Raw genomic sequence first — 26,301 nt, forward strand, 5'->3', positions numbered from 1 at the left:
AAAACACTAAGCTAAAGACAAACTCACATCATGATGGCAACAGCAATTGATTGTAAAGACTCTAATTTTTTTTCCTTACTCCCACACTACCCCCCCAACTGTGGTAGTAAGACTCTAAAATTAGTGGTTGATATTTGAAAACCTAATTGAAGACAAATTAGAAACAGCTCTGGCCAGAGAAATTGGACAAAAAGGAGAATTCCTTGTCCTTAAGCAGCAACAGTTTCTGTGATTACAGTGAACTATGCAGATCTATAGATAGACATAATTTATTTTTGATTAGAATGAGTGATTAAATATCCCGATCGATCCAAGATGCTAGCATGTCAATGACTACATGGTTCTACTTAGACATGTTGATGTAATGCTTTTGGTATGAAGACTTAGTGTAGCAAATCAACCTTAGGATTGTCTTCAGCTTCACAGTCAAGAAGAAGTTTGCTACACTTTGTCTAGAGCCAGTATAAAAAATGAGCAACTTTAAGAGTTTCTAAAGATCATTATCCAGGAACGTACTGATAGTATTAAAGAAGCATCTGGGAAGATTTGTTCATTTTAGCCAATACGGAGACAAAATTGGTATATCATACCAAGTCATTTTCAAGGACAAACAAGTCTTCATACCAAAAGCATTACATCAACACATCTAAGTAGTACCATGTAGTCATTGAACTGTCATGATGATAGCATGTCAATCTGTAGACTAGATGGATCGGGACATTTAATCACACATTAATGCAAATTATGAACCTTATCCTTCACTATATCCTTGAAGAACAAGTTTCTGCAACGGGCATCACAGACAGGAGGCCTGGGGTTTGGCACCATGAATCTTCAAATCTCTCATCACCCCCAAGGCGCTCCTGGTGTAGGAGTGAATAGTTGAGAGTCTCATGAGATCAGCAATGCCACTGGCTGTGTTACTCTGAACACCTCCTCGTTCACCCTGGCAGGCACTAATTCAACCTCTCACTCACCCCAGTCCTTCCTGCTGAATCTTCATAGCAACAAGCAGTAGTGAAGATGAAAATGATGTCCACTAGTTGTAGTTGAATGAAGTCCAACTTCTTCTCAAATTTGCAGCAGTGCCAGGTCTCTCATCATTCCCTTCACAACACTATTCTAGTGGTGCCTGAACTAGAATACTTAATAATTCTCTAAACCTCTTCCTCCTCCTCCTCCTCCTCTCTGTTCCTTTACCTTTAAATAGCTCATTTTCTACTTCTAATCATTGTCTAAAGTCTCCTACACGTGTCTTGTTGTCAATTTTAAAGTGATAGCATTCCTGTGGAGTGAATTTTCATACTACATGAAAAAAATGCTATATAACTTCTATATAGGAATTTTGATATGACAAGGAATAGGCACAAGAAAGTCATAAACTTCCATAATCTTCAACCTCATTTATTAGGGGTACTGGAATGAGTTGAACAAGTCCCAGGAGAACACCCCCTCCCCCCACATAGGGAAGCATTATGATAGCATGGTACACTTGGCAGTTAGCGTATTAAAATAATGACAGTATTATCCATGGAAGTTACAGACGTGTACAAAAGTGAAGTGAATTAGTGCTCACACTCAAATAATGATTGCTGCCACATTGATGTAAGGCAAACAGTGGCTGATGTATTGTCATGCAGTATGATGGAGAAATATTCCTTTATTGGGAAACTGGAGATGGGAAGAACAAAATTCCCCGAGGCACAGTGACAGTCTGACTTCAGCACTTCCTTGTGTCTTGTCAAAGACTGCCATGTCACTCACTGAAACAGCTTGGGGTATAATATTTGTAAGAACCCTCCAGTAAAACAATGTCCTAGCTGAGATATCCACTACTTAACCATAAAAATTAGTATTTATGTTTTATCTTTCATGGAGTGTGTGATCTACAAATTGATCATAAATCAGAACAACAACCACTTTGTGTTTGATGGGTCCCCGAGGATCTCCCTGCAGAAGGTGGCATGTTGACTCATGAATGGATCACTACCTCCCTCTATTGGCTAAACAATGGAAGTACAACGTTAAAATATTGTGCAGCACAGATATATCTGACTACCCTAAAATAAATCTCTCCCTTAGGTAAACCAGTAAACCATTTCCAATATATAGCTATTGTCTTTATTCCCTGTTGAGTCTTTATATTGCTTTTATTTGACTTTGTTGTTTACAGCTAAATTAGTTACCCATTCCCTGCACTCAGTAAATTGAAAGCATTGCTTTATAATTGCAAATAGTTTTTCTTTGTTTGAGGCTGGGTTGTATTTCCTGAAACATTTAATAAATTTGTGTTAGCCATTTGCACTATCAGTACCATGTTACTTAGTTTTCTCCCCCACCTCCATTTCTTTTTCCCCCGGCTCACATTCCATAATGTGTACACTAAAATAATCAGACAGCACAGAAAAATAACATTTGGCCCATGTTGGCTGAGGCAGCTCTTTGAAAAAGCAATCCATGAAGTCCCACTCCCTCTACACAATCCATAGCCAGGCAAGTTTCACACATATATCCAGTTCCCCTGTTTTGAGTCTAGTTCCACATCTTCACAGATGGAGCAACAAAGAGGTAATAATGCCCAAGGCTCTCAAGTCTGGATTAGTGGTGCTGGAAGAGCACAGTAGTTCAGGCAGCATCCGAGGAGCAGTAAAATCGACGTTTCAGGAAAAAGTCCTTCATCAGGAATAAAGGCAGCGAGCCTGAAGGGTGGAGAGATAAGTGAGAGGAGGGTGGGGGTGGGGAGAAAGTAGCATAGAGTACAATAGGTGAGTGGGGGAGGGGATGAAGGTGATAGATTGCGGGGGAGGGTGGAGTGGATAGGTGGAAAAGAAGATAGGCAGGTAGGACAAGTCATGGGGACAGTGCTGAGCTGGAAGTTTGGAATTGGGGTGAGGTGGGGGAAGGGGAAATGAGGAAACTGTTGAAGTCCACATTGATGCCCTGGGGTTGAAGTGTTCCGAGGCGGAAGATGAGGCGTTCTTCCTCCAGGCGTCTGATGGTGAGGGAGCGGCAGTGAAGGAGGCTCAGGACCTCCATGTCCTCGGCAGAGTGGGAGGGGGGAGTTGAAATGTTGGGCCACGGGGCGGTGTGGTTGATTGGTGCGGGTGTCCCAGAGATGTTCCCTAAAGTGCTCTGCTAGGAGGCGTCCAGTCTCCCCAATGTAGAGGAGACCGCATCGGGAGCAACGGATACAATAAATGATATTGGTTGATGTGCAGGTAAAACTTTGATGGATGTGGAAGGCTCCTTTAGGGCTTTGGATGGAGGTGAGGGAGGAGGTGTGGGCGCAGGTTTTGCAATTCCTGTGGTGGCAGGGGAAGATGCCAGGATGGGACGGTGGGTTGTAGTGGGGCGTGGACCTGACCAGGTAGTCTCGGAGGGAACGGTCTTTGCCGAAGGTGGAAAGGGGTGGGGAGGGAAATATATCCCTGGTGGTGGGGTCTGTTTGGAGGTGGCGGAAATGTCGGCGGATGACTTGGTTTATGCAAAGGTTGGTAGGGTGGAAGGTGAGCACCAGGGATGTTCTGTCCTTGTTACGGTTGGAGGGGTGGGGTCTGAGGGTGGAGGTGCGGGATGTGGACGAGATGCGTTGGAAAGGGAAATTGCGGTCTCTAAAGAAGGAGCCATCTGCTGTTTTCTGTGGTGGAACTGGTCCTCCTGGGAGCAGATACGGCGGAGGCATTGGGAATACGGGATGGCATTTTTGCAGGAGGTAGGGTGGGAAGAGGTGTAATCCAGGTAGCTGTGGGAGTTGGTGGGTTTGTAAAAAATGTTGGTGTCAAGTCAGTCGTCATTAATGGAGATGGAGAGGTCCAGGAAGGTGATGGAGGTGTCAGAGATGGTCCAGGTAAATTTAAGGTCAGGATGGAATGTGTTGGTGAAGCCTGGACCATTTCTGACACCTCCCTCCCCTTCCAGGACCTCTCCATCTCCATCTCCATCTTCAGGCTTGAAATGAAAGTTGGCATCCATTTGCAAAATCTCAATTTTTGCTTACCAAAACAGAGTCATAGGCAAGATTCCAGTTTACCCGGCTGAAGCGTCCGGTGAGAACACCATTACTGGATTTTACTCCTGCTCAATTACATCATCTTCTACTGGTCTAAGACATTGGTCCAAGTTAAGATTTCCTTAAAAGGCAACTTGTCTTCATGCAGCAAATCAGCAGTATCTTTCGTCTAACTGCAAATGACTCAGTATTCATTTTATAGTCAGTGATTAATATCTAGCAGATTCCATTATGCCATTTAGTTGCCTACATTACAACAGCAACTACACTTCAAAAGTGTACTTTGGGACATTCTGAGGCTGAGTGATAAAACTGCAAGTTTTTTTTTCCTTCTGTCTCCCTTTCTCATTTCTTTTTTCTTCCTTTTGGCTCTTGTTTTGCTTCTACTATTCAGACCATTATTGAAAATCTTGTCTGATTTTGTGGACTAACTCCAATCTTTATGTCCCACACACGTTCACTACTGCATTAAACAGCAGCTGATGTCAGAAATAATTGATTAAAAAACTAATTCCTGAGCCACCATCCTGAACCTTCATATTTTTGATTAAATGTGCAACGCTATGAATCCATAATGCAGCAATTCATTACATGCACTGTCATGTGAAATGCTGTTCAAAGCTGGCCCAGATTTTCTGATCAGGATAAGAAACCCAATCTCCAATTCGAAATCAAACAAAAAACAATACCTTACCTTGTGATAATTTCACCCCACAACTTTCCTGGCCTCTTCCAAAATGGCCTAAGTGAATCCAGAAATTCACAGAAACGTGAAGGCAGGATCAGTGTGGAAACCTTAAATACTTTTGTCAGCAATAATTGATGTATTCTGGTCCTGAAACCACTTTGAAAACTTTTGAGGGAATGGAAGTGTGGGGTGAGACTGGCAGGTGGATGGACGATGTAGGGTGGCTGGGTGACAGAAGCATATGAACGCTTAGGGTAGGTTGGAGGATTGGATCAGGATAGGGTGTTCCGTATAGTAGGCCTGCAGCAGGAGTTCAGCTCCAGGGGTGCCAGGATTTGGTTGGGGAGGGGGTCGTTGGTGATTCAGGGCATTTTCAGATGTTGTTATTTACCCAATAGTTTGAATTTTTCCTGGGAAACTATTAAGCTTAAAGTAAGTTGGAACTTTCTGAAATTTCCAACAGGACTGGGGAATCTTTCAGCGAGATCTAGAAATTGGGTAATTACACCATGGAAATTTCAACTTCCCAGGCAATTCCTGTGGAGGCAGCTGCACTGTGATTCCAGCATCATTCAACACAATATTGCTTAGACTGTCACCCCATAACAATGACTGGGCCAAACCATCACTTATATCAGTCGTTCGTTGGAGCCAAACATCCTCTGTAATAACCTTATAGTGAATTAGCAGAATCACTTCTTACCAACACAATATTCAGTCCTAACTTTTGGTCATTGCTGACAATTTTATTTGGGTAGATGGGACTAACAATTTCCAGAGTAGGATTTGAACCTTGTCTGTTTGTAGTATTCACTGAACCACACTAACACCAACTTATTGCTGTATAAGCAGCCCATGGGCATGTGTCAGCACAATAATTTTTAAAAAGTCAAACAGAGCACTTCTTAGTTCTGCTTGTTTCAGCAAGTGCTGTAATCAGTGCTGCATTTCTGAATCAGCCTATAAAATTTAAAATCTCCACCCTTGTTACCTTTTTGACTTTGTCAATCCTTGCGCATAGCATTGTTTCAGCAAGAGTACACCAAAATATATTGAATGATTAGAATCCTTCATTTTCTACATATGTTTTATGTCCATCTGAAGGGGTAGATGAAGTCTTGGTTTATCAACTCAGAGGAATTCTGCAGGACTAATTTAGCTCCTGACTGCCCAAAGGCTGTCCACTATCTACAAAACACAGATCAGGAGTGTGGTGGAAGATACTGCACTTGTCCAGATGAGTGCAGCTCCGACCACACCCAAGCAGCTATCTTCCAGGGCAAAGCAGCTATCTTGATTGGCATTACATCCAACATCTACACACAGTGGCAGTGTGCACCATCGACAAGATACCATGCAGTGTCTCAACAAGCTTTCCCTAACATGACCTTCAAACCCACTCTGCCACTCAAAGACAAAGGCAGAAAATGCGTGGGATCACTACCAACTGCAAGTTTCCTCCAAGCCATACACCCCGTCCTGCCTTGAAACATTATCGCTGTGTGTTCATTTGTTACAGGACCAATATCTTGGAACCACCTATCTAAAGCTCAGTGGGTGTCTTTATACCCCAAGGTCTGCAGTAGATCAAGAAGGCAGCTCACCATCACCATCTCCAGGACAATTGGAGATAGAACATAAAACATTGGCCAACTAAGATGCTCACAATCCATGAATGAATAAAAGAAAATTGAACCATTTAGGTCTTGGAATTGTTCTGGCGAATCTGTGGCTGTGCCTATTTCAAGGCCAATGTATTTTTACTGTGCAATGGTGCTCAAAACTGAACAGTACTCCAAATGAGATCTGACCAAGTGATATATAATGTCCTCCCTTTTTGAGCTTCCAATCTCTCTGGAAAAAAAACTTTGCAACATGTAGTACAGTGGATTTCCTCTGGACATACGAACTGCTTTATGACAAATTAAGCACTTTTAAAGAAAAGTCAATGTGCCTAGGTACCTTCATACCCAAGATGGTTCTGTAAGTGGCAATGTATAAATTTGTTCATTTATTCAATGTCAGAATGATGGCATTTGCTCACATCAATCTCCTAAAGCAACAATTAAATAAATAAAGGATAAATATTGGCCTAGGCACCCAAGGGTCTCCTTTGAAATAGTACCCAAGGATCTTTGATTTGAGGGAGCAGATAATCTAATATCTCATCCAAAAGATAGCACCACCAACAATACCACACTGCTTCAGTAACATAGCATCAGCCTAGGTTATGTGCTCAAGTCACTGGAATGGAACCCAAACCCATTTTTTTCTGAATCAAAGGCAAAGATAAAGGCCAACATTCTGACAGTATTTTTGATAACTTTTCATGCAGCAGTTCCCTTCCTCACCCCCACCAAATCAAATTTGATATTCAGGACCCTCAAACTCCTCACAATTCCTACTTTTTTCCCACCGTTAAAACAACATTCTGATAAAGCAGAGGACATAGAGATATACAGCACGGAAACAGACCCTTCAGTCCAACTCGTCCATTCCAACCAGATATCCCAAACTAATTAGATTAGATTACATTACAGACACGGGGAGAACGTGCAAACTCCACACAGTCAGTCGCCTGAGGCGGGAATTGAACCCGGGTCTCTGGCGCTGTGAGGCAGCAGTGCTAACCACTGTGCCACCATGCCGCCCACCTAGCTCCATTTGCCAGCACTTGGTCCATATCCCTCTAAACCCTTCCTATTCATGTACAATCCAGATGCTTTTTAAATGTTGCAATTGTACCAGCCTCCACTACTTCCTCTGGCAGCTCATTCCATACACACATCACCCTCCATGAAAATGTTGCCCCTTAGGTCCCTTTTATATCTTTGCCCTCTCACCCTAAACCTATGCCCTCTAGTTCTGGACTCCCCCACCTCAGGAAAAAGACCTTGTCTATTTATCCTATCCATGCCCCTTAAGATTTCATAAACCTCTATGAGGTCACCCTTCAGCCTCTGATGCTCCTGGAAAAACAGCCCCAGCCTGTTCAGCCTCTCCTTATAGCTCAAATCTTCTAACCCTGGCAACATCCTTGTAAATCTTTTCTGAACTCTTTCAAGTTTTGCTACATCCTTCCAATAGGAAGGAGACCAGAATTGCAATATTTCAAAAGCGGCCTAAACAATGTCCTGTACAGCCACAACATGACCTCCCAACTCTTATACTCAATGCTCTGATCAATAAAGTAAAGCATACCAAATGCTTTCTTCACTATCCTATCTACCTGCAACTCTACTTTCAAGGAACTATGAACCTGCACACCAAGGTCTTTTCGTTCAGCAACTCTCCATAGGACCTTGCCATTAAGTGCACAAGTCCTGCTAAGATTTGCTTTCCCAAAAATGTAGGACCTTGCATTTATTTAAATTAAACTCTATCTGCCACTCCTCAGCCCACTAACCCATCTGATCAAGATCCCACTGAAATCTGAGGTAACCTTCTTCGCTGTCCACTACACCTCCAACTTTGGTGTCACCTGCAAACTTTCTAACTATACCTCCGATTTCCATATCCAAATCATTTATGTAAATGTCAAAAAGTAGAGGACCCAGTACCGATCCTTGTGGCACTCCACTGGTCACAGGCCTCCAGTGTGAAAAACAACCCTCCACCACCACCCTCTGTCTTCTACCTTTGAGCCAGCTGGCTAGTTCTCCCTGTATTCCATGAGATCTAACCTTGCTAACCAGTCTCCCATGGAAAACCTTATCGAATGCCTTACTGAAGTCCATATGGATCACGTCCACTGCTCTGCTCTCACCAATCCTCTGTTACCTTTTCAAAAGAACTCCATCAAGTTTGTGAGACATGATTTCCCATGTTGACTATGCCTAATCAGTCTTTGCCTTTCTAAATACATGTACATCCTGTCCCTCAGGATTCCCTCCAACAACTTGCCTACACCGACATCAGGCTCACTGGTCTACAGTTCCCTAGCTTGTCCTTACCACCTTTCTTAAATAATGGTACCAGTTAGCCAACCTCCAATCATCTGGCACCTCACCTGTGACTATCGATGATACAAATATTTCAGTAAGAAGCCCAGCAATCACTTCCCTAGCTTCCCACAGAGTTCTAGGATACACCTGATCAGGTCCTGAGGATTTATCGACCTTTATGCCTTTCAAAACATCCAGCACTTCCTCCTCTGTAATATGGACATTTTTCAAGATGCCACCATCTATTTCCCCACATTCTATATCTTCCATGTCCTTTTCCACAGTAAACACTGATGTAAAATACTCGTTTAGTATCTCCACTATCTTCTGCGGCTCCACACAAAGGCTGTCTTGCTGATCTTTGAGGGGCCCTATTCACTTCCTAGTTACCTTTTTGTCCTTAATGTATTTGTAAAAACCCTTTGGATTCTCCTTAACCCTATTTGCCAAAGCTCTCTCATGTCCCCTTTTTGGCGTCCTGATTTCCCTCTGAAGTATCTGACTACTGCATTTGTTATCTAAGGATTCACTCAATCTGCATGCAATTCTGGTCTTCTTCTAATTAGAAAGATGTTGTGAAACTTGAAATGGTTCAAAAGAGATTTACAGGGATGTTGCCAGGGTTGGAGGATTTGAGCTATAGGGATAGGCTGAACAGACTGGGGCTGTTTTCCCTGAAGTGTCGGAGGTTGAAGGGTGGCCTTATAGAGGTTTACAAAATCATGAGGGGCATGGATAGGATAAATAGACAAAGTCTTTTCCCTGGGGTGGGGGAGTCCAGAACTATAGGGCATAGGTTAGGGTGAGAGGGGAAAGATATAAAAGAGACCTAAGGAGCAACTTTTTCACACAGAAGGTGGCAAGTGTATGGAATGAGCTGCCAGAGGAAGTGGTGGAGGCTGGTACAATTGCAACATTTAAAAGGTGTTTGGATGGGTGTATGAATAGGAAGGGTTTGGAGGAATATGGGCCGGGTGCTGGCAGGTGGGACTATATTGGGTTGGGATATCTGGTTAGCATGGACGGGTTGGACTGAAGGGTCTGTTTCCATGCTGTACATCTCTATGACTCTATGACTATGACTCTCCTGTCTATACCTGATATATGCTTCCTTCTTTTCTTAATTGAACCCTCAATTGCATCCAGCATTCCCTACACCTACCAGCCTTGCCTTTCACCCTAACAGGAACATACTATCTCTGGACTCTCATGATCTCATTTCTGAAGGCTTCCCATTTTCCAGTCCTCTCTTTACCAGCAAACAAGTGCACCCAATCAGCTTCTGAAAGTTCTCACCTAATACCGTCAAAATTAGCCTTCTTCCAATTTAGAACTTCAACTGTCAGATCTGGTCTATCCTTTTCCATCACTATTTTAAAACTAATAGAATTATTGTCACTGGCACCAAAGTGCTCCCCCACCAACACCTCAGTCACCTGCCCTGCCTTATTTCCCAAGAGTAGGTCAAGTTTTGCACCTTCTCTAGTGGATACATCCACATACTGACTCAAAATTTTCTTGTATACTCTTAACAAATTCCTCTCCATCTAAACCCTTAACACTATGGCAGTCCTAGTCTATGTTAAAATCCCCTACCATAACCACCCTATTATTCACCCACCCCTCACTCTCCCCTGCCAATTACGACGCACCCAGCCAAACTCCATCCCCCACAATATTGTCCACAGAAGTAATTACACTATGATCGTTTGCAGTGGTAGTCCTGGCTCAAATATAGCACCTGTGTCACGAGGTTCTAATTCACTCCACTCCAGGTCTCAGCACACAAATCAAATGCCATAATGATGAAGAATTACATAGTCAGAAAAAAGCCAGGAATATTGTGCTGATAATTGCGCTAGATGAAGGAATCCATGCACACAAAGACCTAGACAACATTCATTCTTGGCAGTCGGTAAGCAACAAGTTACATTTTAAGAGCATACTTGCCAGGAAATGACTATGTCCAAAATCATAAATGAACATTCTGGGTGTTACCAGTGATCAGAAATTGAAGTGAAACACCCACACAATTACAGTGGATACAAAAACAGATCTGAAGCTAGATATTCTGTAAACATAGCCCACCTTCTGACTTCCAATGTCTGTCCACCATCTCCAAAACACAAGTCAGTACGATGAAATACTCTCCAACTGCCTGGATTAGTGCATCCCTAGCGACATTCAAGAAGCTTAACACCATCCAGGATGAAACAGTCCACTTAATTGGCACCCCTTACACCACCTTTAACATTCATTTCCTTCACCACTGCTGCAGCTATATGAGGTCTACACACTCATGAGGGAGCAGAATCAGACCTCATTGAATATAACTACAAGCATAGAATGAGAGGCCAACTTATCTGGAACCCAACTGACCTAATTCCAGTTTCACTTTATTTGGCATCACTGTGACATAATTATTTTCCCACATATTCAGTGGCTATACTTTAAAGACATAATTCTTTTTATACTCACCAAAGCATTTTGATAGCATTTTCCATCTGGGACTTGTACCATTAAAAAGGATAGGAATTAGGTACATAGGAAAAGGAAAATTGCAAGTTCCTCTCCAATGAGCATGATATCCTAACAAGCATAAAATCAAGATTTTTTTTGCTGGGGCTAGTTCAAATTTGAAACATCCTCTTTCACAGTAGTACAGATGTTAATTTGATCCATCTATAATTTCTTCCGTTTGTATTTTGATTGGAATTTGTTAATTTTATTCTTCACAAAATTGTCATGATGCAGGAAGAGGCCATTTGACCCATCATGCCTTCACCAGTATTCTTGTTGTACTTCAGAGCACAGTTAACATTAGGAAACGTACTGACATACAATAATTGAATCTTACAGCAGAGAAAGAGGCCATTTAGCCCACCATTTACTCCACTGATCTTCTGCTGCAGCTTACTGCCACCCAAATTTCCATCTTGTTGTCCAGATGAACTGGGCAAGTATCTTACAGGGTTCGTGGAAATTAAACCAAAACTGTCATTTATTTTAGATCTCATGCACCATTCCTGCCTCTCCTCAATCCACCTGGGTTACAGGGTCAGCAGGCAAGAGGATTCCTTTCTAAACAATAGCAAGAGAAGGAGAATTTCAACTAGAAATAAAATCAATGAAGAAAGAAATACATAAAATTTGAAGAGTGCTCATCTTTAAATTCCATATGTCCTTTCTGCAAATTTGGTTATATTTATTGCTGCATAGCAACCTTGAACACATGTGTTAGGTTGATGTAATTAAACCTTCATATCACACATACCAGAACTGTGAAAAATGGTATGGACATAGGAACATAGCAAAACAAAAAAGCCTTCCCCGTCTAATTAATATTTATATGAAATATGCCCCAGTTGTGCTGGTTGTTCACCCGCTGTAGGACTTTCCAACCAGAAAAGATGTTGGAAAAAAGTGAGCTGAGCTCTAGCAGGACAGGAATTCTGCTATTTGCACCAATGGCTTTCATTAGAACATTGAGGTTTGTTAATAAAAGCCTTCATTGATTTGGATACTCTCAGTGAACGATCAATAGTCACGCTCAGGCCTTATTATTATCTATCTTTATCAATTGGATACCTATTGATTACAGTCACATGGTCACAGCATTCACACATTATTTCATGTTAAATGCTCAATGGTGTGCCCTGGTCAATGAATACTTGCAGAGCTCTGATAACCAGTTTCCCTTTTTCATTTGTCATCTGGTTGGTGCCATTAGGAGATTTGATAACATGCAAATACATTTCCATTCTTGCTACAGCTAGTGTAAACAATGAAAAGCTTATGAAAGAGTAACTAAACACTGCAGTAATAACTGCTCTTCAGACGACAGCTTATCCATTGACCACCATCTTTCATTTTTCTACTGTCAAGCAGATGGAATTACATTGATTTGATTTTGATTTTATTGATTTTTAACAAAGTTGGAGTTAAACAGCATTTTTGACAAATTCTGTTCATTTCTGGTCCACATAACAACCCTGTGTGTGACCTTAAAGTCTAAAGTACTGCTTATGTATGATCTCCACATAAAACTGAAAGGCTTGGTTCATAAGATGTGTGAATAAAGAACAGCCCAATATGTGAACTCTGCATTTTAAGGGCCTCAGCGATCAAAACAGAGTGGTGTGTATGGTCTTTGTGTTAAGGAGCTGCTCTGTGTGAGGTTCCCCTTGTCTCAGTGGTAGCATGGTGTGACATATTTGTATTGCACTGTCTAGAGGAAGTTAATTTGTGTGAATATTTTGCCAAGTATGGTCTTACCCTTGCAAGAGGGAATTCAATCTATGATTTTTCACCTCTAACAGCCCTGCGCAGTTTCTTACCATTTCAATATTTGTCAAATTAACAAATGAAAACCTTCATAGAAAATTAACAGGTATAATTTTTAAACATATCACAATGTATTTTCCTGCCTTTGCTGGAAGCAGCATCCTCCAGATTAATCTTTAATGACTGGAGATTCCAGGACATCGTGGAGAGTTGACAATGTGTAGCAAAAAGGCAATGTCTTCACTTTTGCATACATTGGTGGGAGAGTGTGTAGAGATCAATCTTAATGAAATGTCCTGACCTCTTCTTCAATTATCATTCTTTTTCTTCTCTTGAAACTATTACATATTTACAACAAAAGACTGGAGTATCATATTGGTAATGTTTATTAGCATTTTTAAGCCAAATGCATGGTGGAGAATTGCCTTGATTTCAATAGGCCAATGGCAATGTAACCTTTGGTTTTACATTTAGAGGGCACTCTTTCTTATACACCTGAAAAGGTAGACAGCACCTTAATTTAAAAGTTGCCTGAAGGCCAACACCTCCAACAGCACAGCTCCTCACTACTGCATTGAAGGTCTCAATTCTGTGCTCAATCTGCGGAACAGGGTTTGAACCCAAAATGTTTTTACTTAGAGGGTCCTCAACCAAGCCATTGCTGACACCTATAAAGCTAACTGTAGGAAATCTCAGGGTTTTTTTTTTCAGAATTTGAGGTTCAGCCAATTTCCTGAACTTTTAGTTGAATCCCAAAACAAATCATTGGATTGCACAGAATCTACAGCACAGAAATGCTGATTTTTATGTTTTACATAGTCTCCTCCCACCCTAACTGATCTCACCAAGTCCTTCTATTCTTCTTTTTTCACTCCTGTACTTCCCCTTAAATGTACTACACAATTCACCCCAGCTGTTTGTGTCTAGATTAGATTAGATTAGATTAGATTACAGTGTGGAAACAGGCCCTTCGGCCCAACAAGTTCACACTGACCCGCCGAAGCGAAACCCCCCACCCATACCCCTACATTTACCCCTTACCTAACACTACGGGCAATTTAGTATGGCCAATTCACCTGATCCTGCACATCTTTGGACTGTGGGAGGAAACCGGAGCACCCGGAGGAAACCCACACAGACACGGGGAGAACGTGCAAACTCCACACAGTTAGTCGCCTGAGGCGACTACATCCTCAGTCTCTCCAAACCCTCGATGGATAAAGCAAGCTCTTCTTAATTAGTTTTCAGATCTTTAAATGACTGCCTTATATTTATAGTCCCTAAGGTTGAACTTTCCTCTCAACTAGAATCTTTCTCTATCTGCGTCCTCAGGGGTAGTTAGCTCAGTTGATTGGAAAGCTGGTTTGTGATGCAGAGTAATACAAACAGTGTGGGTGCATTCTTGCACAGGCTGATGGACTCTCCTTCTCAACCTCTCCCCTCACCTGAGGTGTGCTGACCTTCAGGTTAAGCCACCATAGATCAACATAAATCAGGTGAATTAAACAGGACATACTTCCACAACATGAAACCAGATGGATCTACCACACCATGCTCCTATGTATTACTAAAAATAATTACTATCCCCCTCAGACCCATAGTCTCCCTACCTGGTACACCAACATACAGACTAACCAAAGAACTCCATCAAAAATTAAAACACCTAATTGAAGATTCACACCACTCCATTCACTCCACCCACAAATTCCTGAACACCATCAAAGATACCAAAATAAAAGAAGACAAAATAATGGCTCGTAGATGACACCTTTGTCATCACAAATCAGAACAAATTAGAAGAAACATACAACACCATCAATAATATCCTGAAAGGAATAAAATTCACAAAAGAGGAGGAGAATGACAACAGAATCCCATTCCTAGACATGACAGTTGAACATATAGTTAACAGAGAGCTTCAAACCAGCATCTACAGAAAAACAACAAACACAGACCAAATACTTAACTTCAGAAGCAATCATCCCAACACCCACAAATGGAGCTGCATCAAGACAGTATTTCAATGAGCTACATAACACTGCAGCACCCAAGAACTACTAAAAGCGGAAGAAAAATATCTATGTAATGTTTTCAAGAAAAATGGGTACCCAATAAACACAATCCGCTGATTCCTCTGAAACAAACCCAAACAAGCAGATGCAACACAACCAAAAACTATAGCCACATTACCTTACATCAAAGGCATATCAGAAATGACTTCCACACTACTCAGACAGCATCACGGTAGCCCACAAGCCTACCAATACGTTTAAACAGCGACTAATGAACGTAAAGGATCCATTAGATACTACCAGCAAAACTAACGTCATTTACAAGATATCATGCAAGAACTGTAAAAAAATACTATATCGGACAAACTAGCAGGAAGCTTGCCACTAGGATATATGATCACCAACTGGCCACCAAAAGACACGACCCACTACCATTAGTTTCCATACATACAGACAAAGAAGGACACCACTTTGACTGGGACAACACACACGTGATGGAGCAGCCCTATAATCTGGTGGGACTCTGGTGACTTTACCTATACTTATTTAACTCTCACATGCTATTAGAGAGCTTCATCATCTTCCCTTCTCAGTCTTTTTCTAGAGAAAAGAATCCAGTTTGTGCAAACTTGCAGCACAATATGTTTAAAAATTGTGACATGGAACTTTTCTGCCACCCACAGGAATTCTGAGTGCGCATTAAGGGAATGTTGCTATGTATTAATTGTCATTTGATAGTGACAAAGAAAGGACTCTGTAAAGTGATGTAAAATTAGGTCCACCAGCGAAAGCAAAATGATAAATGAGTTGTTGATTTTATATATGCATGCATCGTGCTGGAACAGAACAAGTATACAGTTAATTCTCCATCTTCTTTATGGTGGGATGTTGGTCCAAATGGAGATTTTTGTGTGGCTTGCTCAGAAGTTTTGAGAGGGGTCAGTATGTAATTGGAAGGAATGTTTTAATGGAGATGGCTAACCACAATGAGGTTGCCAAAGCATCATTTTTAAATGTTTTAAAAAGAATAAATTGAATAATTGGAAGAATTCCACTCATATCAGAGAGTGCCTGCGAATCAGAAAAAGGAGTGCAACAATTTATTTTTGCACCATATTTTATTATGATTAATGTGGCAGTATTGGATCTATTAACAAGCACAGAATAATATGCACTGGAGAATTAGGGGCACTGGAAAATGAGTAATAACTTTATTTTAGAAACAGAAGATCTCTTGTTTAAATATTATTTTGGCTTGTTAGTTGGAAATATTATTAATAACGTGTCCATTGCTCATCTGGGTGCTATAGGGCATTTAAACATGGTATGGATGCATCCACTCTTTCAGCAGATATTTGCTGAGTGATGGTTGTTCCGAGAAAGGAGTGGGGTAAGTGGGGTGTAATTGGATGTACGAGATACCGTGAGGACACAGTGGTATTTAATGAAGTGAGTTTGGTAAGCCATTAGTCATTAGTCTTTGCAGCAAGAAATCCTCTAAAAACAAACTTGGCACTTCATGGACTTAGCACAAAAATGTTAAGGCTCAGCACACAAACACAGTGACTACAAGACCAAGTCAGAGGCTAGAGATTTTATGGTGAGTAGCTCACTTCCTGTCTCCCCATGCCTGTGCACCATCTACAACACAGAAGTCAGAAGTGTGATGGAATACTATCCACTTGCCTGGGTGGATGGCAGGTCTCACAATGCTCAAGGAGCTTGATACCATTCCAGCTGAAGCAGCCCCTTTGATTGGCATCCAATCCATCACTTTAAAGATTTATTCCATTCACCATTGACTCAAAGTGGCAGGTTTCTTACGAGAACAAAAGGTATGATCTTGAAATTAGGAGCAGGCTCTTTTAGCAGTGAAGTTAGGAAGCATCCTTTCTTCATGTTGGAATGCTGAAAATTGCCAAAGACCTGTGGGTGCTGAAAAAGTGGAAATGTTTGCAATAGCTTCACAGATTTTAAGAATCCAGGCACCAGGATCAAAAGTGGATAAATGGCATGGAAGTTCAGATGTGATTGAATGTTAGGGAACAAGTCTGACATGCTGACTGGCTTACTTCTGTTCTTACAGGGATGAATAGCACCTGAATCCTGAGCAGTACTATTGCTTCATTCATACTGCCACTTAGAGTCATACAGTTACAGAGACGTACAGCATGGAAAGACCTTTTAGTCCAACTTACCCACGCAGACTAGATATCCAAACCTAATCTAGTCACATCTGCCAGCACTTGGTTTATATCCCTCTAAACCCTTCCGACTCATATACCCATCCAGATGCCTTTTAAATACTGCAATTGTACCAGCCTCCACCATTTCCTCTGGCAGCTCATTCCATACACACACCACCCTCTGTGAGAAAAAGTTGCCTCTTAGGTCCCTTTTATATCTTTTCCCTCTCACCCTAAACCTATGCCCTCTAGTTCTGGACTCCCCCACCTCAGGGAAAAGACCTTGTCTACTTATTCTATCCATGCCCCTCATGATTTTATGAACCCTTATAAGGTCACCCCTCAGCCTCCAACGCTCCAGGAAAACAGTCCCAGCCCCCATAGCTCAAATCCTCCAACCCTGGCAATGTCCTTGTAAATCTTTTGTGAATCCTTTCAAGTTTCACATCTTTCCAGTAGGAAGGAGACCAGAACTGCATGCAATTTTCCAAAAGTGGCCTAACCAATGTCCTGTACAGGCATAACATGACCTCCCAACTCCTGTACTCAATGTTCTGACCAATAAAGGAAAGCTCTTTTATTCTTTATTGCAGACCATAAACCAGAGAATACTAAAAGGAAGTTCAAAGAAATATGAATATGAATTGGAGACAACAAATGATCTGTGAAGTAGCAGACAATGAAAAGAAACTGTGTGTGCATAAACATTATGTCTCAGACTGAGTGATCTGATGTCACTTAAATGACACAGATAGAAGATTAGTTGCCAAGATGTATAATGCCTGTGGGTCACGTTAAATCAAGAATATTTAAAACCTACTGGAAATGGTATTCAAGAATCAGAAAATATGTTGAAAGTCTTGTGAAAACAGCTTTTAAAACAAAGAAAAATAGTTTCCAATTTACGCCCACTCCAACTTGCATAAATTACGTCTAAGTTTAGTCTCTGTGGAAGGAAGCCAGGAGGCGCATTAGTCTTTCCAAAAAGGTGGGTGTGAAAGCAAGATATGAAGTTATTTATAGATATGGTCTATGGCTAAAATATCCCAGCTACTGATCAGTTAGTCAGCAATGTTACTTTAGATAATTTGCTATGAGGTCAAGGCAATGCAATTGTGTCAAAAGTAAAAACATATTTCAACAAGGTCACAATTCTTATTGGTGAATTTTTTTCCAATCCAAGAAATATTCTGTGCTGTAAGCTTTTTATTGAATGTTACAAGTTTTTGTGTTGGACTTAAAAAGAAAGTAGATCATATAATTATATACTTCTGAATGGGTTAATTAGAAGTTAAATTTGTCTTATGTGGCAGTCAGAGATGGGTAACAGTGAATCAGCGCAGGTTTTGCCATCGTCGAGGAAGATCCCATAAAGCAAAAATGGGTTTCTAACTTGTACAAGCTTGACCCACACCACACCCATGGATTTAGACCCAATCAACATTGAAGCTGGTCTTCAGTCAGAAAGATTGAAATAGGATTTCCACTGCATCTCAAAGGCTGGTTAAAACATTAGTCAGGAACCAGTGTGCTGATACAGCCTGCTGAAGCACGTCAGCTTTTCTGTTGTAAAGGAGGCAAGTAATGGGTGAGCAGTCATTACTGCTGCACTCAATGAATTCCAAGGTCAAATAACCTCCAGGCACTGGGGTCCCAAGTGGGAAGCAACCATTAGCCTACTTCTGTTCAATTCTTAAAAAGCAGAATTTCGACATGTTATTAAAAGGCAAAAAAAACCTGTCTACACTATTTGAAATAAAGAGACCAAGCAAAAACCAAAATAAAAGAATAACTAGACTAATTAAAAATGACTTTTTGGTGTTATTTCACAATCTGTACTATGTAATGACTTGACATACTACAGAAGAATTCAGATTCCCAGGGGGCTTTTCATTTGGTTAACCATTTTTGTCTCTTTAACAACAAACAGCTGAGATACCCAATACATTCTGAGATTCAGCACAAAATAGAGCAAACCCCTGCCAGCTGTCTAATTATTACAAAAGGAACTCAAGTTAATCTACCTTACAATTCACATTTTGTTCAACTTGTGCCACAGGAACATATAATGGAAATGTAGGGAGTCCTTTCTGTGTCCCCACTTTGTTCTGAATCAGGCTTCTCACTTGCTAAAGTACTTCACTGATTACTCTATTGTTCCACTTACATTACTTTTGACAGGATGTTACTCTTGCCCCCTGCACATTAACAGCACAGAGGTGGAACGAGTGGAGAATGTCAAGCTCCTGGGAGTGGTCATCCACAACAAACTTTCTTGGACTCTTCATGTGGACGCACTGGTTACAAAGGTCCAACAATGTCTCTTATTTCTCAGGCAGCTGAGCAAAGTTTGCATGATGGTGAATACCCTTGCCAACTTTTAAAGGTGTGCCATCGAGAGCATTCTGTCTGGATGTATCACTACCTGGTATGGCAACTGTACCATTCAAGATCAGAGACGGTTACAGAGAGTGGTGAACTCGGCCCGGACAATCACAAAGGCCAACCTCTCATCTATAGAATCTATCTACCAAGTCCACTGTCAAGGAAAAGCCGCTAGCATTCCTAAAGATCCATCCCACCCAGGCAATGTTTTTCTACAACCTCTACCATCGAGGAGAAGGTACAGAAGCCTGGACACACGCATCAGCCGGTTTCGCATAAGTTTCTACCCTACTGCTGCTAAAATACCGAATGGACTCACAAACTCTTAACATCCGCCTGTACCTGTGTTTTGTTTTTGCCTATTATTTACTATCTCTGCTATTTAATTATGTGATCTGCCTGTGTTGCTCGCAAGACAAAACTTTTCACTGTGCCTCAGTACACGTGACAATAAATTCAATTCAATTCACATGCCACATTGAGACACAATGTTGGGGAAGTGCTTAATAGTGAAAAACAATGATGAACTAATCACTCACTATTTGACTTAACAGAAAAGACTCAGTAAATCTTCTAATTATTAAAAAGTCTGTCTCTTGTCCCAAGATACAAGGAGAGTGTCCTGCTAGTGCCCATTGAAAAAAATTCTGTTGGACCCATATGCCAGAATATGGACAGTATATTTGTAAAATAGAATTGTTCAGTAATACAAAAGCAAATTTCATGCACCTTTACTGCTGAAGAGAGAAAAATGTTAAACTACAATATTGGAGTTAAGTTACTGAGCCTTATCAATGCCAAGAAATGTTGGTCTGAATTAATCTGCATAATTAGCCAAATTGCCAAGGCACTAATGTCAGCAGTAATGTACTATTCGACAGAACAAAATTGCATTTACATACTAATTTATTTCCACAATTTGAAAATATCCTAAATCATTTCACAGCAAATGGATTCTTTTTGAAGTTTTGTTGCTGTGTTTAAGGAGGCAAACAAGGCAGCTTCTTTGCTAGCAAGATATTCAAAATAGCAAATGAAACGAACAATGAGATTCTGGACTTTGGTGCTATTGTGAGAAAGAGAAATGCGGGCTTGCAAAACCAAGTGAATCTATTGCTCATCTATGGGACATTTTCTGGAATTTTAGATAAACTTACATGTCATGTGAAAGGCAGCATATCTGACAATATTGTATATCCTTAGTTTTGTACTGGAGTATTAGATTTGATTAAGTACTCAAATCCTACAGTGCAGCTTTGACCCTCAACTTTTAACTCCGAAGCAAGTCACTTTCAACTAACTCAAAAATTACATTTTTGAGAAGGGCTAAAGAGAAGGAGAAAAGTAAAATACTGCAAATATTAGTGAACCTTTTTTTAGGCTACAATAGTACTATCGGCATGGAATAGTTTTACCCTGCAAGAGAGGAGATAAAGAGTGGAACAGCAAAACAAAGACAAGAGACGCACGTAATTGAAACTCTCCTGATTCATGAGCTGTGTCACTTGTTCAATATGAAGATTAATGAGTAATGTTTAAACAATTGCAGAAGCAACCTTTGGAATATTTAAGTTTCTCTCATGTGATATTGTTTACCTGCATTTTGAATATCATAATCATCCTAACAACATAGTTATCATGCCAGAAGCTAATGGAAATGAAATGTTTGTTATGTTGAAAATTACTATCATGCAAATTAAATAAGACAACAACACTGTAATTTGGTTTCCAGATTTGCTGACACACCTAGTTTATAATGATCCAAGCTCACATGTACATTAGAGCTTTGTAACTCTCTCACCAAATATTTATCATTGCATGCTATTTATATACAATGCTTTACCACAATGTAAATGGGAATCTCAAACTTCGTCACTTGAAAATAAGACCACATTGATTATAAGTGACAATAACAACTTTGATAACCATTGAATATCATTTAATAGGCACTGTACTTGTTCAATTTTTTAAATTATAACTCATGAAATATTAACTTGCCCTGACCATTCCTGATGTATTTTATGTATGACAGTTAATAGTGTAAACCCTGGTTGATTGATCTCATTCATCAATTTCATGGGTACCACTGCCCATCACCTCTCCGACTCACTCACCTTGCTGCAAAATGTCATAGACAAGGGAGGATGCCTTTCGACTCCTCAAGCCTGCACTATCACTCAATTAGAACTGAGCCGATCTGCAACTCCATTCCATTTGCTCCAATCACTTTGCACTCTTAGTTCACAAAAATTAATCTTGAAAGATACAAATGATTTCAAATATCCATGTCTATCCAGTCAATATTGCTGACATATTTATATCCTTTCTGAAGAGATTTTGGGGGATAAACTAAACCAGAATAACCACTTGGCAAAAGTAGCATAATAATACAAAGTTTTTTATTGCTAACTCTAACATTACACTGCGTTTACTCCAAGATGCACCTAATGAGTTCAATCCATCAAGGTTTTTTATTAACTGGGTCTGTGGCTTGAGGTGAAGAGTAAAAGACATTTCAAGATAAAATTTCGAATTTTTTTTGTTTTATGAAGCTATATAATATTGGGAAAAAGCACTACTTTCAACTTAAAATTTTAAATACTAGAGAAATTGAAGGAACTAGAGAAATTGAGGAAAAGAAACATTAGATAATTGCATGCGAGTATATTTGATCAATGCAAAACAGTGACCTTAAAGTAAACATTTACCTATTAGAATGCAAATAATATTTGAAATTGAGAAAAAAATCCTCTCTTCTCCAAAGGGAATACGCTTTTTCAGTGCTCAAGTTCAACAAGACTGAGGATGACTGAATTGATTCTGGGGTAGTTAAGCATCTGACACAATGGACACAATTTTACCTGTACAAACTAGGTGTGTTTCAGTCAACTCGGGATACTGAGGTTTGAAATTTTGTTTCCTGACTCAAACCTACTCCCTGTTTTAATGAAGGCTACAAGTTGGTAAGCAGTCAAGCTATTAAAAGAAGGTATGTTGAAACTTTAAATATATTTAATGAGGCTAAACGCCTTATTCATTCCGGTTTTCAAATGTAACTGTTGGCTTGTTTCCCAAATGACAGGAGCTCAATGGCTTGAGACACAGACTTAAGAAAGGTAGTAGACAATTGCACTCATATTTACCCCTTAGGTTCAAGTGCCTGTTGAGGATCTCTTAAATTAGGTGATCCCATGTGACATCCTCTTTAAGGCTTGCAACCTAATCATCCAGCTTTCAGCTGGTTCCTATGCCACCCCACAAATGACCAGCAGCCTTCTGATCACTCCTCCACCATTACCCTAGTAGGAGAACCCCAAAATGCCTTACCAAGAATGACTAACCACACAATTCACTACCTCCATTCCTCAGTCTCCCCAGTTGTCAGCCCACATTCTCAACTTAGCACCCTCTCTTCTCCTGTGATTGACCTACTTCCTCCTTCAATGAAACTTTGCAATTGATCTCTCCCCTGACATCATACATCTCCACAACTGGCTCAACAACCACCTAATGCATCCACACCCTAGCAGTTCCATTACTGAATTACTGCTGCTGCAGCAGCCTTTATGAACTGAAGGTTTTTCTTGTTAACTAGGCTGGCCTTAGCAGAGAACTAATCAATCAGTGACCTCAGTCATACACTGTAAACTTCACAGTGTGAATGATTCCCAAATTTTGGGATCCCTGCAGCTTTCTGACTGACTCAGCCCTGTGGTTCAAACCCATTAAAAAATCTGCTATTGCCAACAGACTGAACTCCATTCCTGTTGGACTATTGACACTGTGCATCTAAAACATAACACCCTCAACACCAGGGTGAAAGGGTAGATAAGGAATTTGATGGAGACGGTGGATTGTGATTGTGGACACAAAGAAATCCATTATGCCTTTGCATTTAATGCAGGAGGTGAAGGTGAGGCAATAACTTAGTAGTATTGTCACAGAACTATTAATCCAGAGAAATGGCTAAAACTCTTAGGGCAGTAATTCAAATCCCAACACAACAAATTGTGGGATCTGAATTCAATTAACAAAGCTGAAATTAAAAACTAGTCTAGTGATGACCATAAGTTCAAAAGATTTGTTAAAAATCTCACCCTTGTCTGATCTACTTATGAAGAGATAATTGAAATATGGCTGACTCCAAGAAGACCTACAAAGCCACTCATTTATATCTTAAGTTTCAAAAGAAATAAAATTGGACAGACTACCCAACAATGACCAAGGCATCTAGAAACTACAATGGCATGTGTACACAGGCTTGTTAACTCTCTGATGTCCTCCTTATTTAATGTCTTGGGGCTTGTACCAAAATTGAGAGAGCTGTCTCACTGACTAGTCAAGCAATAGCTTGATACAAAATAAAACAAAGAACTGTGGATGCTGGAAATCTCAAACAAAACCAGAAATTGCCAGGGAAATCCAGCAGTTCTGGCAGCACGCGCAGAGTTAACATTTTGAGTCCAGTTCTGAGGAAGGGTCACTGTATGCAAAACATTTTTTAAAAAGACATGTCATGCCAATGGAATCACACCTTATAGACTACATCCCATTCAATGCCATCACCATATCTGGATATGTCCTATTGCACTAACAGGACCAATCTAGATGTAATGGTAGATTGGTATGTAGTTGAGATTTACCCTGGGAACCCTCAACAAAAGTCCAGATCTAATGAAGTTTAATGGCATCAGGTCAAATCTGGGTAAGAAAATCTCCTGTTGATTATCACTTACTATCACCCCTTCTTAGCTGATGAATCATTTCTCTTTCATGTTGAACACCTTTTGGAGGATGCACTCATGGTGTTTAGGGCAAAGAATGCTCTCTGGATGGCAGACATCAATTCCAATCACAAAGAGTGGCTCGATAACACCACTAATAATCAAACTTTGTCCTATAGGATATAATTTCCAGAACTGTAGCAAGTGGTGGGGAACCAACAAGAGCAAACAATGTATTTTATCTCCTCCTCACCAATCTATCTACAGCAGATTTTAGATTAGATTAGATTCCCTACAGTGTGGAAACAGGCCTTTCGGCCCAACAAGTCCACACCAACCCTCCAAAAAATAAGCCACCCAGACCCACTTTCCTCTGACTAATGCACCTAATTTATCATGGCCAATTCACCTGACCTGCATATCTTTGGATTGTGGGGGAAAACCAGAGCACTCGGAGGAAACCCACGCAGACATGGAGAGAACATGCAAACTCCACACAGACAGTTACCTGAGGCGAGAGTCAAACCCAGAGGTCCCTGGCATTGTGAAGCAGCAGTGCTAACCATTGCGCCACCATATTGCCCACATGGGGTGGTTTGTGTTACATTGTATATCTTGTATCACCACAATGCAGGAAACAGCACCTCATTGATCCAAGCTCTGCAGTACAATGAGCGTTTGTGAACTACGGTTTAATAAAGATGCTCATGATTCAAGAGGTGTATGCTTAACTATAATGGCAAAATGTACTGTGAAAGCTCCTTAATATCTAAAATGAACACAACAGAATATGGAAGTTAAGTTGTAAGTAGAAATGGCAAATTTTTTTAAATATGCAAATATATCAAGACACATTACCTGAGATGTACAGAATCTAGACAAACCAAAATCTCCGATTTTCACGCTTCCATCTTGGTCAATAAATATGTTTCCAGGCTTCAAATCTCGATGTAAAACACCCTGACTATGGATGGAAGGACTATTGTGTAGTCATTGTGGTGATGATATCTTGCTTTTATATCAATTACGCCCCCTATTGTGCTAAATGGATTTCAAACAGATCTAGCAGCTCATGTCTGAGCGTGCATATGGCACTGTAGACCATCAGCAGTAGCAGGATTAGAACACAGAACAGAGAACTGAACAGCACAGGAAAGGCACTCCGGCCCACAATTTTATGCCAACCATGATGCGAAATTAAACTAATCTCTTCTGCCTGCCTTTGGTCCATAACTCTCTATTCCTTGCATACTCTTGCGCTTATCTAGAAGTCTCAAAAACACCCCTATCATATCTGCCTCTACCACCATCCCCGCAGTGTGTTCCACACTCCTACCACTTTCTGTGTAAAAAGCTTGCCCCTCACATTTACCTTGAACTTTCCCCACTCATCTTAAATACATGCCTCCTAGTTTTAGATATTTCAACTCTGGGGAAAAGATTCTGGCTATCAACCATATATATGCATCTTATAATTTTACAGACTTCTATTGAATCTCCCCTTGTCTCCGCCACTCCAGAGAAAACAACCTGAGTTTTTCTAGTCTCTCCCCATAGTTTATGCCCCCCAATCCAGGCAACATCCTAGTAAACCTCTTCTGGAACCTTTCCAAAGCCTCCACATTCTTCCTGTAATATGGTGATCAGAATTGAAAGCAGTATTATACTCTAAATGTAGCCTTATAAAGCTGCAACATCCTGAATCTTGTACTCAGTTCCCCGACCAATAAAGGCAAGCATGCAATATGTCTCCATACATTTGCGTGGCCAATTGTACAGCAAACATTTTACTTACGGCACCTATGGGACCAGGAATGTACTGCTTTATCAAATATTCTGGTTGATCAAGAGATCCATGTAATCAATGTAAAAATGCAAACTAAGTAATAGAAACATAATCCAGGAGGTATACACATCACAGCTATACTTTATTTAGAGCATAACTCACTTAAATAATAATGCAAATTTACCTTAAATAAAAATTATCAGCAGAGTGCCTTCTCAATCACTCAACTGCTCGGACATCACAGAGATTGCAATAGTACAGCAAACTTCCAATGTTTCATATA

At 40.5% G+C, this 26,301-nt stretch overlaps 1 protein-coding gene across 1 annotated transcript in view; it reads left to right on the top strand.

Annotated features, from left to right (window-relative positions):
* The window catches only part of card11 (caspase recruitment domain family, member 11), a 278,081-nt gene extending 258,104 nt beyond the window's left edge, over window positions 1-19,977 (top strand). Inside the window, exon 25 of the mRNA XM_087997712.1 lies at window positions 19,305-19,977. Coding sequence (XP_087853838.1) covers window positions 19,305-19,332 — 28 coding nt within the window. The 3' untranslated portion in view covers window positions 19,333-19,977. The remainder of the gene's footprint in view (window positions 1-19,304) is intronic.
* Window positions 19,978-26,301: the final 6,324 nt, after the last annotated feature.

Source organism: Chiloscyllium plagiosum, unplaced genomic scaffold (assembly GCF_037043375.1).
Source record: "Chiloscyllium plagiosum isolate Xiang-an unplaced genomic scaffold, Cpla_swu_hap1 HiC_scaffold_20, whole genome shotgun sequence".
In the NCBI taxonomy this organism is placed as follows: Eukaryota; Metazoa; Chordata; class Chondrichthyes; order Orectolobiformes; family Hemiscylliidae; genus Chiloscyllium; species Chiloscyllium plagiosum.